The sequence below is a fragment of the Caretta caretta genome, chromosome 2, assembly GCF_965140235.1.
Source record: "Caretta caretta isolate rCarCar2 chromosome 2, rCarCar1.hap1, whole genome shotgun sequence".
NCBI lineage: Eukaryota > Metazoa > Chordata > Testudines > Cheloniidae > Caretta > Caretta caretta.
In genome coordinates, this window is record NC_134207.1 from 186,030,312 (window position 1) to 186,047,173 (window position 16,862).

The window sequence follows — 16,862 nt, forward strand, 5'->3', positions numbered from 1 at the left end:
TGTATTTTGAAGAGAACCTATTTTTCTTCAAGTTATTGTCCCTAGAGGTGTTGTATGTCATATGTGTGCACACCCATGCACTTTACATCAAATTTTTTGTCAGCATGCCCTCATGACCGTGCCTTTGACCTACTCATCTGTATGCTCCATTACAAGTATATATAGGGAGTGATGGTCCTCCTCAACTGCTTGCAGCTTGAGACAGTGTTGTGGTATCTGCTATATAGCTACACAGCTTGTTTATTATTTTATGAAGTATTTCTTTTTGTTAGTTAGCTTTTCATTTATTTTATAGTCCAAACATGTGCTTGGCGGGTGGGGGGTGTTCCCTCTTCCTTTTTTGTGGTCGGGGCCTCTGTTGCCCTCAGCCCATGTTTTTTTGTAGCCTTTCCTACACGGATTATGAAAACTCAGGACGTCCATTAGTGTTTGTATTAATCAATGTTCTAGTGATTTTAATTGTAATTTGGTTGTTGAGATGTTAGCTATGTTTTTTTTTTGGGGGGGGGGATGCAAGAAGGACCTGTAATCTCTTTAAAACATTATTACTATTCCTTCAATAAATAATGGTTACAAATTAAGTTCTGATGATACAGTGTCTCTGGAATTTTAATCCTAACCTTAGAAAGAAAAGAAAATAATACAAAATTCAGTCTTGTTATTACCAGAAGTGCTTTCCAGATTGGTATTGTTGTACAATCTGTGTGTTTGGCTGCATAGATGCAAGATTGTTCTATCTTCTCTCCCAATAAACTAAACAGTTACACAACTTTTTTGTATAGAGCGCAAAATAGGATCATGATGTTGGAAATACTGTGACTGAATATTTTTTCTAAGGAAAAGTATGTTACGCACCAGTGGCCTAGATTAGTCTACAGTAAAATGAGCTGGAAAATATTTTACACTTTACTCAGTGATACACAATAGACTATGTATTGCTAGCATGTTGAATCAGAGAGGTAAAAATATATCTCAGTTCCCTAAGAAAAGACAAAATCACTATTTTGCTGTGACAGTATTTGATAGGTATCATACTGACTGACAATATTCAGTGATTTTAAATCCAGTCAGAAAAGGATGTAAATAAAACATATTAAGCTAGGTACTTAATCACCATAATCACAGTAGTATCTGAGCATCTACAGACTTAAATGTATTTAACCTCATTAACACTCTGGTGAGGTAGGAAAAGTAGTATTTGCCACAGATGGGGAGCTGAGGTACAGAGCGATTAAATGATTTGCCTAAGGTCACATAGGAAGTCTGTAGCAGAGCTGGGAACTGAACCTAACCTCCTAAATCCTTGTCCAATAACTTAAATGCAAGATCATCCTTTCCTAATACTGTGGTGATAACTTATAAGTAATGAGAATTCTTTGCTTTCAACTAGTAGTACAGTATTTTTGAGTAAATAATCATTTTCAATCCAGTAGTATGGTATTTTTATTCTGCAGTAATTGATTGATTGATTCAAAAGACTGATTATTCAAAAACTAATTTTTAGGGAATACAATGGACAGACACTTTATCTTTGTACTTATTCAAGATAAGAGAAGGGTTTATTAGCCTATTTTCTATCACTGTTCAATATATTGACTTCTTTACTATACATGCATCTCCTTAAAATTGAAAGGTACTTTCAAGCATACCTGTCTTTAACAATGAGCCCTAGTCAGCAGATTCCATCTTCCGAAGCAGGAATAGCTGGGGCCTGACAGCCTACCTGTGCATCTTAAAAAGGGATTGTTATGTCATTATGGCTCTGATGCCTTTCGTGACTTGCATCTGCTAGAAGGAAGGTCCAGGCCCAATATCAGGATCACTGTGGGTTGGTCTACAGTATAATAAAAGACCTTTGGCACAGCCGCAGCAGGTCCAGGTCAGTTGACTCATGCTGTGGGGCTAAAAATTGCAGTGTAGATGTTTGGGCTTAGGCTGGAGCCTGGGCTCTGAGTCCCCGCGAGGGGGACAGGTCTCAGTGCTCAGACTCTAGCCTGAGCCTAAATGTCTATACTGCAATTTTAGCCCTACAGCTTGAGCCCCTTCAGCCTAAGTTATTTGACCCAGCTCCGAAATTTGGTGCTGTGGGTTTTTAATTGCAATGTATATGTACTCTGTATGACTTAGAGAAAATGAATTAACAAGTATGTAATTACTTTGATATAATTAAATTTGTAATAGTAAAAACTAGTATGAGATATGTTTGTCTTCTAGGCATGCAACTGTCTTGGTTGAAACCATCAAGAAGGGCATTCATGATGCTGATGCTGAGGCAAGAGTGGAGGCAAGAAAGTAAGAATTTTGAGTGAACTTGTAACCTTGGTTGAAAGATTCGACATTTTATACCAAGGGGACGGAAGTCTATGTATTGTAGTATTCTTAAGGTATTTAACTGTTAATCTCTGAATAATCTGGTTGAAATTGATCATTTAATATAATACCAAAATGAACATTTGTTTCCATGCAAAGCTCCCTACCTAATTTAGTAAAGCTTAGAACAGTTACTGGTTTTTGTTTTCGAAAATCTGATGACTTCAGTAAAATAGGAGTATTGTGGATCAGTATTTCTGCCTAATCGGTCCCTTACATCCATTAGTACAAAAAAATCATTGAACAACTAACAGTTCTTTTATTAAAACAGAAAATAATTCTGCTCATCCTCCTATGCCTGTTTTCTGCAGGGACAAGAAAATAAAATAAATTATACCTATCATCTATATTTTGTCAATAAAGGTAATGAACAGTCCTTTGAAATATAATAAGGAAGCATATAAGTAGCATGAAAATGACCATTTAACATTGGTACCTTTTTTCATGCAAGGTTTTAACTTGGAATCTGCCCTTCTTTGTGACAAGAATGCTTTTTATTTTCTGTTATAAAAGATGCTTTTTTCTATAGGTGGTTCACTGCTTGTCACATATGGAGTCATACAGTTAGACAAGAATAAAACACAAGTATAAGAAGTAAAACTGAAAATTAATGGATAAGGCTAGTGTTCAACCCCTACTCTTTTCATAATCTGTTTCAAATCCATTAAAACCAAATGCACAAAAATACCCTTCATCAGATACTAAATTTACAGATTTAAATACTCAAAGTTTAGTAAGTGAAAAAGTTAAAATCCTTATTGCAGCACTACCTCACATAGCACACACTTTTAATTTCTAGTTACTGTTAAATATAAACTGAAAAATGTACGATGTGTGCAATGTGAGAGTTTCTTAAAGAACCATAAGTTTATTTTCTTTTGGTAGATTAAATCTGTGAACATAATGTGCATCAACATAGCTTTGTGACATTTAATTTCTTTGCTTTCATTTAAAGAACACTGAGCAGGGAAGACAAAATTACTCCTACTTTGCCTGTCAGCCGGTGGTGGTACAGACCCATGGAACATGTGTGATTGGCACAATTTTCACAAACTAGCTGGCCAGGCCTGACAGAACATTTGGTTTGAAATCAGAGTTTTCCTTCTCCTAGGTGAACTGCCTGTGCTGGGGGATGAGCCCCATCTGCCTGATAGAGGCACAGAGAGGTGAAGTGACTTGCCCAAGGTCACCCAGCAGGTCAGTGGCAGAGCCAGGAATAGAACCCAGGTGTCCTGAGTGCAGTCCTGTAGCCTCTCCACTGTACCACCTTGCCTAGTAGTGAAAATAAAACTTCCAGTACTTATTGTTAGCATTCAAATGGTCCCAGTTAGGATTTGAAATCCTCACCTGATTGTGATAAATGGAACTGGGGATGGCTAAATTCACTTCTGATGGCTGCTTTAGTTTGGCTGTAGACCGTTAAGGCAGACCACTGCTGCAATGCCACGAGGCCAGTCTTTTACATTTGGGTAATGTGCAATGAATTCTGAATTACATGAAAAGTACATCTGTTTAAAATGCAGAATCAATATCTAGTATTTCTCAATGTTATTTCTCAGGCACCTTCTGTTTTCCAAAATAATAATTTACTTCAAAGGCAAACTCTGAAGCAAAATTAAATCACCATAAATCTTAACTAACATTTAAAAAAACATTCCCTTTTGAGAAAAGCCCTTTATATTCTGCTGGTTCACTGAAAGTTTCTTAAACTGGATCATTCTGTGACATCACAGATACTATTGACTGCTAATATTTGATGGTGTATTCTGGGGTATCTTCAGTGAGCAGGAAATATCAAAAGAGTTTCACAGAGAATGTGATGGGAGGACAGAAGTTATTTTGGAAAGATTAGTTCAGACTTTCGTGCTAGATGCCTCCTTAACCTGGCTAGTGGGAAAGCATTCAGCACATATTTCAGTGCTGGTGTGACTGGGGTCCCGGGGGAGCCACTCTGAGATTGCTCAATTAGGGCAAACTGCAAAGAATGGGGCAGAGAATCCCCAAGACTGGTGGTTATTCTGATACTTAGATTTACCAACCCAACAACAGAACAGCGTCTGCAGTACCTTACTGGTTACCCAGAAGCCAAAACCAGTTCACTAAAAGCAACCCAGTCTTTGGGCTCCCAACCAGACAGCCAAGTCAAATATGATGAGGTGTATTGAAAATCTTGTACATCATCTGAAAAGTTCTACGATTCCCAAAAGACCGGACACATTACCCACCAAGTTAATGAATATTTCAGATCTTACCCAAATACATGCTTGTAGCGCATTTCTTATTAACTAAAATTTACTAACAAAGAAAAGAGAGACTACTGATTTAAAAGATCATTATACATACAGACATGAATGTTGTTGTTAGGTCAATTTCGTAGTGGAGATGGTGAGCTTTAGAGTTGTACAGAGTTCTTTTAGAATTAGTCCATAGGTTCAGTCCAATGTTCAATGTCAGGGTGATCCAGATTGCACTGGAGATCTCAGTCTTGTGGTCCAAACTCCCCCAATGAAGCATAAGCAAATTTGAGATGAAAGGATCAGGTCCCAAGAGTTTTTATAGAGATTTTTTGCAGCCTTTTGCCAGCCTGCAGTCCTTGTGTGAACAACAGTCTTTTGAAGTAACCTTCTCTTTCCTAAGCATCACTGGTTGTTGGCTACATTGATTAGTATAAGATAATTATTAATTAAGCAGTTCATAGAAGGTTTACTACTAACTTCAAAGTGAAATATAGGCAATGACGTTGTCACATCCAAGTTTCATCTAAATGTTAATACTCCCTTTTGATTTCTGAATCAATAGAAACTGTCTGTTTACATGGTTAACATTAGCAAGATATAAGTAAACACATTCAATTAGTATTACCTCTAATTCTCTAACAATACAGGTTTCCATTTCAAAGCTCTAGTCTATATAACATGAAATGGCCCTAATTACCATTTACATACTTTTTTAATGTGTTTCTAAAGGTTGAATTTGGGTCAGTTAGCCTGCTAGTTGTGTAACCCTTTCTAGCCTGTGTCACAGCTGGATTTTCATTTTTTCTTAGTAGTTTAAAAAAAAAATTAACAAACAAAAAACAAACCCTGTAACAATTCTACCTGGCTATTCTTTTATTTTGTAGGACTTACCTGGGTCTTAGAAGTCACTTTCCTGGTGAAGCAGAGGCCCTGTACAATAACCTTGAGCCGTCATATCAAAGAAGTCTCCAGACTTACTTGAAGAATTCTGGCAGTGTAGCATCTCTCCCTCAGTCAGACAGGTCATCTTCAAGTTCACAGGAGAGCCTCAAGTAAGTGTCAAATGATTCCCAGTTTGAAAGAATAAAAATTGTCTGGTTCTAATGTGCCTACACTTCATCTGAACAGTGGAGTAGTGAGAGTTCCATGATGAACAAAAATGAGTTAATTTTATCTTCTCAAGTACTGCTTCAGTTTTCTTTTTCAGTATTGTTCTAATTGCCAAAATGAAGTTGAAATTGGCACTTAGCTGAAATTGACACATACTGCTATCCTCAATAGGTACACCTTCTCTTCATTTAGAAGCCTCATGGGAAAAGGACTGGCCTTGCTTCATAAATAGAAGCTGCATGTGGTGATGGAAAGAGTAGTATGTGGTGGTTCTATCCTTCAAATTATGGAAGACATCCCGAACATACGAGGTTCTGTTCTTAGATCACATCTTCTATAGGCTACAAAAGAAATCTGTATGGAAAACAAATATACCATTTCAGTTCTCAGAACCAATCTGCTAATGGTGCCAAATTTTGGGAAACCGAAACTGTCAAGACCTTAGTCTAGATAAGTGATTTCCTAAATGAGTTAACTTGCTTTCACTGATTTTGTTTGTGGGCCAAAGGGGAGTAGAAAACATGCCCACCCAAACACTGAAACATTAATTTTTTGGCAGCAATACTTTTGACTGGTAGCCTTAAAAATTGAGTTCCTTCCCTTTATCCATGCCAAATTTTAGCTGCAATATGTCATTTGTAATTATCTAAACATTTTTAAATAGAAATTTATAGGAAATGGTGTTGGCAACACTGTATCTTCAACAATGAATATGTACATTCACAGATGGTTTGCTTACCCTTTGCTTAAGCTAATGCATAATCACTACTAGGAACTTCATTAGTAATTAGTTCATGAAACTTGAAGGGTTGCATGTGGACTGAATATTGAATTATGGATAAGATAGAATCTTATCAAAGGACTTACCGTTGCTGGGTAGTAGCTTTATATCTGTGTTTTGGAAGCCATGTAACTCCCAAACTATTTAAGGTAAATTGTGTAGGAATGTTGGGAGCTGGAGGAGGAAATACGAATATTAAAAGCAGTTGAAATAAAAACAAATGAGTGATTTTTTTACCTTTTTACCCTGAAGTTACTACTCTGGCTTTTATTGTGATTGTTCACTTCCCTCTTCCCTACACTGAGCTTGGGAGTCTGCCAAATCAGTATGTCACCTTTTACCAGTATATGTGATTCTCTGTGGTTTTCAACATTATTAACTTACAAGAATCTTAAATAAATATAAATCTTACAGATCCTTTGGGCCCAAGATTAATTGTACAGTATACTGTGGGCACTATTGTTCTGTGAATAAGTGATATTACTTCTGCCAGCATCCTTACTAAAATAGATTCCCAAGATTGTAAAGTAAATTTTTTATGTGAAATTTTGATTACCTACAAAAGGAGAATTTTAAAAGTTAGAAGGATTTTTAGTTTTAAATGTCACATTTCCCCCCGCCCGCCCCATTTAGCCTCTAGTATTAATGTTACAATTTTTTGCCATGGAAAAAAAGTCCTGTGTAGTTCATCCAGTAGCCAAAGGAGTTGAGAACTAAATATTTTCTTTTTTTCAGTTATCATGTCTCTTATTATAGAAGCTTTACAAAGCTTGGTAAATGGATTCCTTCAATCTTACAAGGAAACTGATTTGAATTAAATTAATTAGATCACTTCAGAAAGGGAAGATCTGCAACATACTAATCAAGCTACTCCGAGACCAGCACTTACCTAGTTTACCTTCCTGATTATGCTGTTTTAACTTTTATGATCGTGGCAGTTAGGGATAGAATTGTTTGGGGAGTTGCAGAGAGTACTCTTCTGAGTTCTGCTCACAAAATAAGCTTCACCCATGTGAGTCATTTAAAAAAAAAAAAGACATTAAATTAGATTGTGCAAGTGTTCAAAATAAAATTGAGCCTCCTGACTAAACTCCACTGGGCTTCCTGAGCTTGGCTCCCCCTCACTGGGGCTGAATATGCCCATATGCTCTGCTTGGCTCCTTAAGTTTAGTTGGCTAAAATAAATGGCAGTATCTTCCAAACACCACCTAGCTAGTCACAAAAATGAGATGTCACTTCCAGTAAATTGTGCAGATCTGCGATCTCCATTTCCTTTCTCACATGAGGAATGAAATAGTTAATTCTGACATTTAAATTATCACTGGACATCTGAATTATCTCCTGAATCAAATGTATGGGTCAATTCACAACCTTTCAGAGCTGTTATTCCAGGCTCTGCGCACTTGCATAGAAATCTCTGCATCACTTAAGTACTTGCATATTTGAGGTTTTCTTTGCAACCAAAACAGTTAAAGATTTTCTTATAAAAGCAATATAGCAACTTGACACAGGTGTCAGTACACCATACTGTCATGTACCAGCACAGTACAAGCCCTACCATACTGCCAGCCAGCTTAAAGCTTAGGAGCTGTATATGTTTGTCTTGAGTAATAGAATATTCATAGAATCATAGAATATCAGGGTTGGAAGGGACCTCAGGAGGTCATCTAGTCCAAACCCCTGCTCAAAGCAGGACCAATCCCCAATTAAATCATCCCAGCCAGGGCTTTGTCAAGCCTGACCTTAAAAACTTCTAAGGATGGAGATTCTACCACCTCCCTAGGTAACGCATTCCAGTGTTTCACCACCCTCCTACTGAAAAAGTTTTTCCTAATATCCAACCTAAACCTCCCCCACTGCAACTTGAGACCATTACTCCTCGTTCTGTCATCTTCTACCACTGAGAATAGTCTAGAACCATCCTCTTTGGAACCACCTCTCAGGTAGTTGAAAGCAGCTATCAAATCCCCCCTCATTCTTCTCTTCTGCAGACTAAACAATCCCAGTTCCCTCAGCCTCTCCTCATAAGTCATGTGTTCCAGACCCCTAATCATTTTTGTTGCCCTTCGCTGGACTCTCTCCAATTTTTCCACATCCTTCTTGTAGTGTGAGGCCCAAAACTGGACACAGTACTCCAGATGAGGCCTCACCAATGTCGAATAGAGGGGAACGATCACGTCCCTCGATCTGCTGGCAATGCCCCTACTTATACATCCCAAAATGCCATTGGCCTTCTTGGCAACAAGGTCACGCTGTTGACTCATATCCAGCTTCTCGTCCACTGTCACCCCTAGGTCCTTTTCTGCAGAACTGCTGCCTAGCCATTCGTTCCCTAGTCTGTAGCGGTGCATTGGATTCTTCCGTCCTAAGTGCAGGACCCTGCACTTATCCTTGTTGAACCTCATCAGATTATTGTTTGTGTTTTTCTCCGCCAAGCTGTGTCCTAACATAGAAATGGTTATAGATGAATCAATGAACAAATATCCTGCCATCAGATGTCTCCTCATTTTGTTAGTGTTCTACTAGTCTCCTTTTGTCTTTTAGTCTCTCCTTTTCTCACTTGTGAAGCATATAGCCAGAACTGGAGGCTGAGCACTAATAAAGGGAGTGTTCCTTGCTCTTGAGAACAAGAGAACTGGTTTTTGGCTCCTTACTCTGTGCCTGTGTGCCTCAGGCAGAGGAGAGAGTTGACAATTAGTGATTGAGGGAGAGGAGTGCACCAGAAAATTTTGTTTGTGCAGAACTACTCACCAAGGCAGGATTGGAAGAAAATGTAGAACAAGAGTTGGAGCAGGGAGTAGGTTCAGAAGAGATTTTTTTTTTTTTTTAAAAGTGGGGTTTATGTGTGAGGAGGTGTGGAAAGCAAAGCAAGAGAAACCGAATCGAGCCACCTTCAGCACCCAACATATTTTCCTCAAGCTTCTGGATGGATCTTGATAGTTCTGTATGCCTGCAGTTTATATTAAAGGGTTTATATTATGTCTGCAGTCACCAAAGTATTAAATAATACTATAGCAAGGAATTAATTTTGTAATGTGCAAAAGCAGATGATGTATTAGGATGAGCATGCTTTATGCGTCGTTCTATATAGTATGTGTGTTACACGAAAACACTCCAGAAAGTAGAAACAGAAAATGGAGGTAAAAAGATGAAGGACTGAAAAGTGTTTTCGTAATTTTCATTTCTTACTAATATAGTTATTATTTGCTTTTCTTTCAGTCGTCCTTTATCTTCTAAATGGTCCACAGCCAGCCCAGCAAGTATAGCTGGCAGAGGTATGCTCTCATTGCTATACAATTCATACAAATAGACTTGTGTCTTATAAATTGACCATCTAGAAAGTTATGTTCCTATTTTAAATTAGACTTAGCTGTAATTTAAGATTTTTTTTGTATTTTTCTGTTTATTCGAATACAGAATTGCATTATTATATGCATTGATGCCAGTTCCACCTATAGTTTAGACTGCTATCATTTTTCGTAAGACTCTATTTTTTCCGTAATAGAAAAATGAACACATCAATTATCTATGTACCCAGCAAAAATAGACCCTTAGATATGTGGCTACCATATTCAATGCTTAAAGTATGTTTGCCTGCCAAAAAAATGCACACCTGCCAATTGTCTTAATATTAATGTTTGATAGACATGCCTGATTTGATAAATATGAGCAATTGGTAGTTTCGCTCAGTTTAATAAAGTTACCAGAAATATCACATCCTGGATTGTATAAGGAGGCTCACTCTGTAATAAGGTAACATTCTGTTAGTGAGATTTGAGGATTATATTGCTGCGTAATTTTTCTCTAAACAAAAAAAATAAACTCACTGTTGTAATTATCCATTTGTTTCTGATATTTACATGACTGTGATTTGTAAACCTGTTAAACTTTCTAAATAAATAAATAGATTTAAAAAAAAACCAACCCCCCCATATTAGGTTGAAACTGTAAAGTTCAAAGGGTGGTTAAATGCAAGAATTTAAGTTACCTCTGCTACCTTAATTTACCATCTTGTGTGTATGCATTGATAAGAATCTCATACTATTCTTTTATGCAGGACCACTGCGTCATTCAGTGAGCAAGATGGACCTGATCAGGGAATGAGTCAGGGTTGTGTAGTGAATGAGACTGTTGTTGTCTGTAGGACTTTTGCTTAATCTAATGCAGAAATTGGAAGAGTGTTTTGAGTGAGGCAGGAGACTACAGGAAGAGAAAGGATAGTCTCATAGGCAAGGTAGTTGAATTGTGCCCTAGAAAATCAAATTCTATCCCTGTTTCTGTCACAGAGATCCTATTTGATGCTGTCTAAGTCACTTAAACCACACTTTTTTACCGGTGGCCATTATGTCTCTCATTTTCTGGATGCCAAACTTGAGACCCAGTGGTCTGATTTGCAGAAATGCTGAACACTCACAGCCATAACTGAAGTGAACTAGAGCTGTGCTGTGAATATATAAAGTGCTAGAAAAATGCTAAGTACTCTTAAAAATCTGGTCCTAGTTGCATCAAGTTGCGCATTTTAAATCAGTGGACAAATTTGTCCTTATCTCTTTGCCTCAGTTCTTCAGTTGGAAACTGGAGATGATAATATCACCTAATCTCACAGATAATGTGAAGATAAATTAATGTTTATGAAGCACTTGGATACGATGATGAATGGACCACAGAACTGCTTATGTGGAAATTAGTGCTTTTGTACTTCGTGCACAGGGCAGGAAGATGGAATGGTGTGTATTAAATAAGGCCTGTGACAGTGCATTGAATGAGGAAGATAAAATAAATGAATGATCCCCCTTCCGTGAGCACTGTCTATTCTATGCACTGAATAAGGCAGGGATCCTACTGGAAAAAATAGTATGTGATTCTGTAATTAAAGATTATATCGTAATACAGGCACACAGAGGGGCCGAATTAAGGGTGCACAGGCAACCACAATTCTGTCATTTTAGTACCTTTTGTGGGCTTGATTTTGCAACCTTAGCCTTCTCTTAATATAGTTACTTTTTATATTATTTAGGATTGTATTGAATGTATTGAATCAAGTTAACCGTATGGTTTATAAGACCATATACTGGATAGAGATGGAAAATCTTAACCAAACTTTTGATAATAAGTGGGCTTAATTTAGATTTAATTTTACCATCTTTACCCTTTTTAGTTTCAGGAAGTAGCAGCAAGACTGCTCCAAGTCCAGGAACACTGCAGAGGTCCCGCAGTGACATTGATGTTAATGCTGCTGCAGGTGCAAAGGCACGCCATGCTGCTGGACAGCCAACAGGAGCTGGGCGCTTGTCTGCTGCTGGTCTACCTCCTGGATCCTATGCTTCACTAGGTGAGAGATTCTGTTTTACTGTAAACTATTTCTTGGAGTTCATAGAAAGCAAATGGTAATGAAAAAATACTTCCGTTATTGGGAAGTACTGTGTATGGATATTTGGTGCACGCATAATAGTAGTACCTAGGCACCAAGTGCTTGAATTAAGAGACATCAATATTGTCTGACTAGGAGTTATTGTCTTGGCTCCATTTTTTGATTAAACTGGATTTCTATGGATGATTTTCAGGGAGAGCTAATTTTGAGGCATGGAAGTGTTCTTGATGCTTTAGAGCAGTGTTTCCCAAACTTGGGACGCCACTTGTACAGGTAAAGACCCTGGCGTGTCGGGCTGGTTTGTTTACCTGCCACGTCCGCAAGTTTGGCAGATCGCGGCTCCCACTGGCCATGGTTCGCTGCAGCAGGCCAATGAGGGCTGCAGGAAGCAGCGTGGGCCGAGGGACATCCCGGCCACCGCTTCCTGCAGCCCCCATTGGCCTGGAGCAGCGAACCACGGCCAGTGGGAGCTGCGATCGGCTGAACCTGCTGACACGGCAAGTAAACAAACTGGCCGGCCTGCCAGGGGCTTTCCCTGAACAAACAGTGTCCCAAGTCTGGGAAACACTGCTTTAGAGCTTCCATTATCGAAGAAGGTCAGTGCAAAGAGTGTTTTCATTATGTTCTTAAAGTATATGAGACACTCTCATTCTGATCTCCAGCGGCAGATAAATGGACTGCAAAAGCTTTCAGTAGAAGGGAGCAGTCATGGTTTCTGTCAAATTTTAGAGGCAATATATCAATCACTGTTAGAAATCTCAAATTCCCATTTTATTTAAAAAAAAAATCTAAAATACTTTTGTAACTAAGGCATGGTGAAATGTTTCAAGCTGTATTCCATATTTTTCACTGTTCTGTACAATTGTGTACAGTGTTGGTTTGGAAGAGTTGGTTTTCCAGCACTTCTGTGTATATTTTCACCTAAGTTGCATTTTTGTCAATGAGTAACACTACTTCTGTTTGTTAGACGTAAGAAGTGCTACCATGATATCTTTCTGAGGAGAGGTCTATCACTGATAGCACTTCTGGTGTTGGATGCTAGAAGTGTTGCGAACTCCAAACATGAACTCTGAGTCATAATCTGTCCATGATCTGCTCCTGGATGCAACAACAACACATTCTTCTTCAGGGCTCAAGGCAAGGCCGAGATTTAGCCTTACTCTACAAGCATTGTGGGAGGGAAGAGCAAAGGAAAGAGGCATGGTAGAGACAGAAGAAAGAAAAAGAAAAGGTCAAATTAAAATAGTGTTGGAGGAAGAGATACAGAAGAATGACGTTATCCTGCCTATGATAAAGTGAAAGGATTACTTTGGTCTTTTGCTAAATTAAATAGAAAAAATAAATTTTTTGGTTAGAACAGTGTTGTGCTTTCAGAACATATAAAGGACTACATTTTTCATTCCCAACACCACCTAGATAGGAGTTTAAATGAGCACACAAATTTTCAAGAGGGTAAATGCTGGAAGTTGTATGCAGGGGAATGACTAGGAGGAGGATTTACTCGTGCTGTTAGTTTCATAGCTATTCTTTTAGTGGATACATTCGGGATCCGTTCCAACATATTCTTTAAATCTTGCTTTGATTAGCTGGAAAGTATTGTCTCGCTGGCAACTGTCATTTGGAGTCTTTTTAGAAAAACAAACCAACCTATCCCTTTGTGACATACCTGGGGCACATTCCAGACTAATGAGTAGCTGTGTTACCCTCTAACCTGGGGTGCCCTTTACAATGGTTTGCTGCTGTAGCCTCCAGCTTAGAGACTGCTCACAATCAGCCTCCAGCATGTAAGTCACTCCCAGCTATGTCTGTCTGTCTACTGCAGCCAGTCTGCCACACCTTGGCTCTTATCAGCCTGGGTTATACTGCAGGGTTTCCCCAACACACTCCTAGTCTTAGATTTCCCCCCAGAAATGTATGCCCTGTACTGCCCAGTCTTCTCCTGGACCATACATATTTATATAAAGTCCATTATTTCTTTAATAGAAATAATATGCACAAAACCTGCCACCCCAAATAGAATTTCCCAGACACTTCATTTTAAACACATTGGATTAGATTAAAAAAAAAACAACCCCACAAGTTTATTAAGTACAAAGATAGAGATTTTAAGTGAGTACAAGTAATGAAGCATAAAAGTCAGAAATGTTTACAAGAAAAATAAGATAAAATGCAACTAGTGCCTAACTTAACAAACTATGTTAAATTCAAAGCCAAGTTTTCTCACCACATGCCTTCAGCAGTCTCACTGACAAAACTTCTTAGGTCAGCATCCCATCTCCCAGTGTCCAACAAATGCTTCTTTTGTCACTTCTGGTGCTGTGAATGTGATGGGCAGGGAGAGAAAGAGGGGTGCCTGGGGGTGTTTGTCCCTCCTTTTTGGAGTTGCTGTTCCCCTTTTGAAAACCATTTTTCGCTGGGTAACAGGAGACAAAAGACTATGGGGAAGCTTTTCAGTTTCCTTTGTTTCACTTCCTGCTTGATGGCTCTGTTTACTGCGTAAATGAAAATTAAGTAGAGCACACGTTCCTTTGTTTGAGACAGACCTGTTTGCCAACCTTAGTTTGGAACATGTTAATAACACCACACGGTGGAATCTTATAACTTCACATGCAGTGTTGCCACAAACATTTTATGATAATAGTGACCACCAAATTGAGTTTTCAAATGATACTTCACAAGGCGTACATTCTACAAAGATTATTACAATGGTGTGTAGGGTGTGGACACGAGTACATTCTGTCACACCTTCTTAGATTAAAATGGAAAAAATGAACATTGAGATGTATGTTTGATGGAAGAATTCCGATAATACTGTTCGTGACATTGGTCTAGGGGGTTAAAGGTAAAACAGAATATGAATGTACATTAGTCCAAATGGAATAGCTATTATTTTGTCTTATTCTCTTTCTCTGAATGATTAGTTTTAACTAGTAATGCAAATTAGAAAGCGTTCTTATAATCAAGCAATAATTGTAAAAAGGTTGTTTCAGCCCTTTCTTTGTGTTCTGGTAGTGCCAAACAATAGATTCAATTAATAGAGAAATCTTACACAAGAAATATAATTTAAAATTCTACATATTTTTATTTTTGTCTATGGTATGACATTCTTATTTATGGTGTGTCTGAATCTGCGTAGTATCGTAATAGCACTAATAGGCTGAGGTATTTGAGTTTATTATGGTATCCTTGTACTTTTAAAAATATAGTGTTTATAAACTGAAAATGTAGAAGTCTTAGAATTGTGAAGGAAAGAAGGGATGAGGGGAGAGTAAGAAAAATGTACCACATACTGCAAAATATTTTTTCTTTATTGTTCTCAGCATATAATTACGATTATACATTTTTTTATTTTCCTTGCCACATGTGGGTTCCTTGTAAATAGGTCTTAAACTATGTTCAGAATAGCTGGCAGCTTCTCATAGAGAGAATATTAAATGCATAATGCCAACTATACTGATGTGAAGGAAAGATAGGAATAATAATGAGAGGCCAGTATGGCTCCATCAGGAGCTCTTTAATGACTTGAAAACTAAAAGGAATCCTTCAATAAATGGATTTGTCAAGAACAAATCATGCCAAACCAATGTAATTTCCTTGTTTGACAGGGTTACTGGTGTAGCTGATAAGCAGGAAGCAGTAGACAAGATCTTGATTTTAGTAAGGCTTTTGATACAGTCCCACATGATGGTCTCATAAGCAGACTAGGGAAATGTGATTTAGATGAGGGTAGGTGCACAGGCTGGTGAATAAACCATATTCAAAATATAGTTCTCAATGGTTCTCAGTCAAATTGGGGAGGATGTATCTAGTGGTGTCCCGCAGGGATAGTCCTGCATCCGGTCCTATTCAATATTTTCACTAATGACCGTGATAATGTCGTGGAGTGTGTGCTTATAGAATTTGTAGGTGACACAAGGCTGGGAGGGGTTGCAAGCACTTTGAAGGAAAGGATTAGAATTCAAAGTAACCTTGACAAATTAGAGAATTGGCCTAAAATCAGCAAGATGAAATTCAGTAAAGTCAAGTGCTGAGAACTACACTTGAGAGCTCTGGGATCCTCCCAGACCACAGGGTCCAGCCTGAGCCTGACAGTCCACATAGCAGTTAAATAGGTCCGCATCCTAAGCTCCATGAGCCTGAGTTGGCTAGCATGGTCCAGTCCTGGGTGTCTAGTTGCTGTGTAGATGTATCATATAAGGGTAGTTAAACCCTGGAATTAGGTTTCTAAGGGTGGTTGTGGAAGCCATGCCTTTGGAGGTTTTTAAGAACAGGTTGGTCAGACACCTGTCAGGGATGGTCTAGGTTTACTTAGGCCTTCCTCAGTGCAGGGGATGGATTTGATAGCCTCTCAAAATCCCCTTTTCTATGTTTCTGTAAAATATTAAGAGAATACTGTCTATTTTTTATGTTTTAAATTTATTTCATCGTACTTTTTTTTTTTTTTTTTTTTACAATAACCTCTTAAAATAAAATGTTTTTCAAGAAATTACCATTTCTGGGTCTGTGCTTGCAGCATGACTGATAGGAATTTCTGAAGATTCAGAATTCTAAAACTTAGTAAACTACTGCAACAGTGGGTGGTATGTGCCTGCCCCTTCTAAAGATGTGTGACCTGGGATCCATATATTTGCTGGCTGTGGATTCACCGTAGGATCTGCCTTGCAGGAAGGTGCTCCAGAGTTTCAGCTCTTGAAAATAAATAAATAATTTAGTACTCTTAGTTAAGAAGATACCCTTGAAAATATGAACTGAGTGTAAACCGAAGCAATGTAGCATGCCAGAATGTGCTGGAAGCATGAAACAGTACTGAGTAAACTGTCCCTTTCATCTCAGTGGGGTGGTTGAAACCTAAAATGACTGTTTAAATGGGCAAATTTGTTAATTATTTCATTGCTGAGCATCTTACCAGAAATGTCCTGCAAATGTGCTTATCCTGCTTCCAGTTTGGTTTCCGTGTCTTTCCATGTGGAGAGTTTAATATAAAAATAAATAC

At 38.2% G+C, this 16,862-nt stretch overlaps 1 protein-coding gene across 46 annotated transcripts in view; it reads left to right on the forward strand.

The window, feature by feature from the left end:
• The window catches only part of CLASP2 (cytoplasmic linker associated protein 2), a 265,828-nt gene that overhangs the window by 139,059 nt on the left and 109,907 nt on the right, over positions 1–16,862 (forward strand). For all 46 annotated transcript variants that reach the window (XM_048838896.2, XM_048838906.2, XM_048838922.2 and 43 more), the window contains 4 exons: positions 2,215–2,292; positions 5,492–5,659; positions 9,718–9,773; positions 11,657–11,830. In XM_048838896.2, coding sequence (XP_048694853.1) covers positions 2,215–2,292; positions 5,492–5,659; positions 9,718–9,773; positions 11,657–11,830 — 476 coding nt within the window. The remainder of the gene's footprint in view (positions 1–2,214; positions 2,293–5,491; positions 5,660–9,717; positions 9,774–11,656; positions 11,831–16,862) is intronic.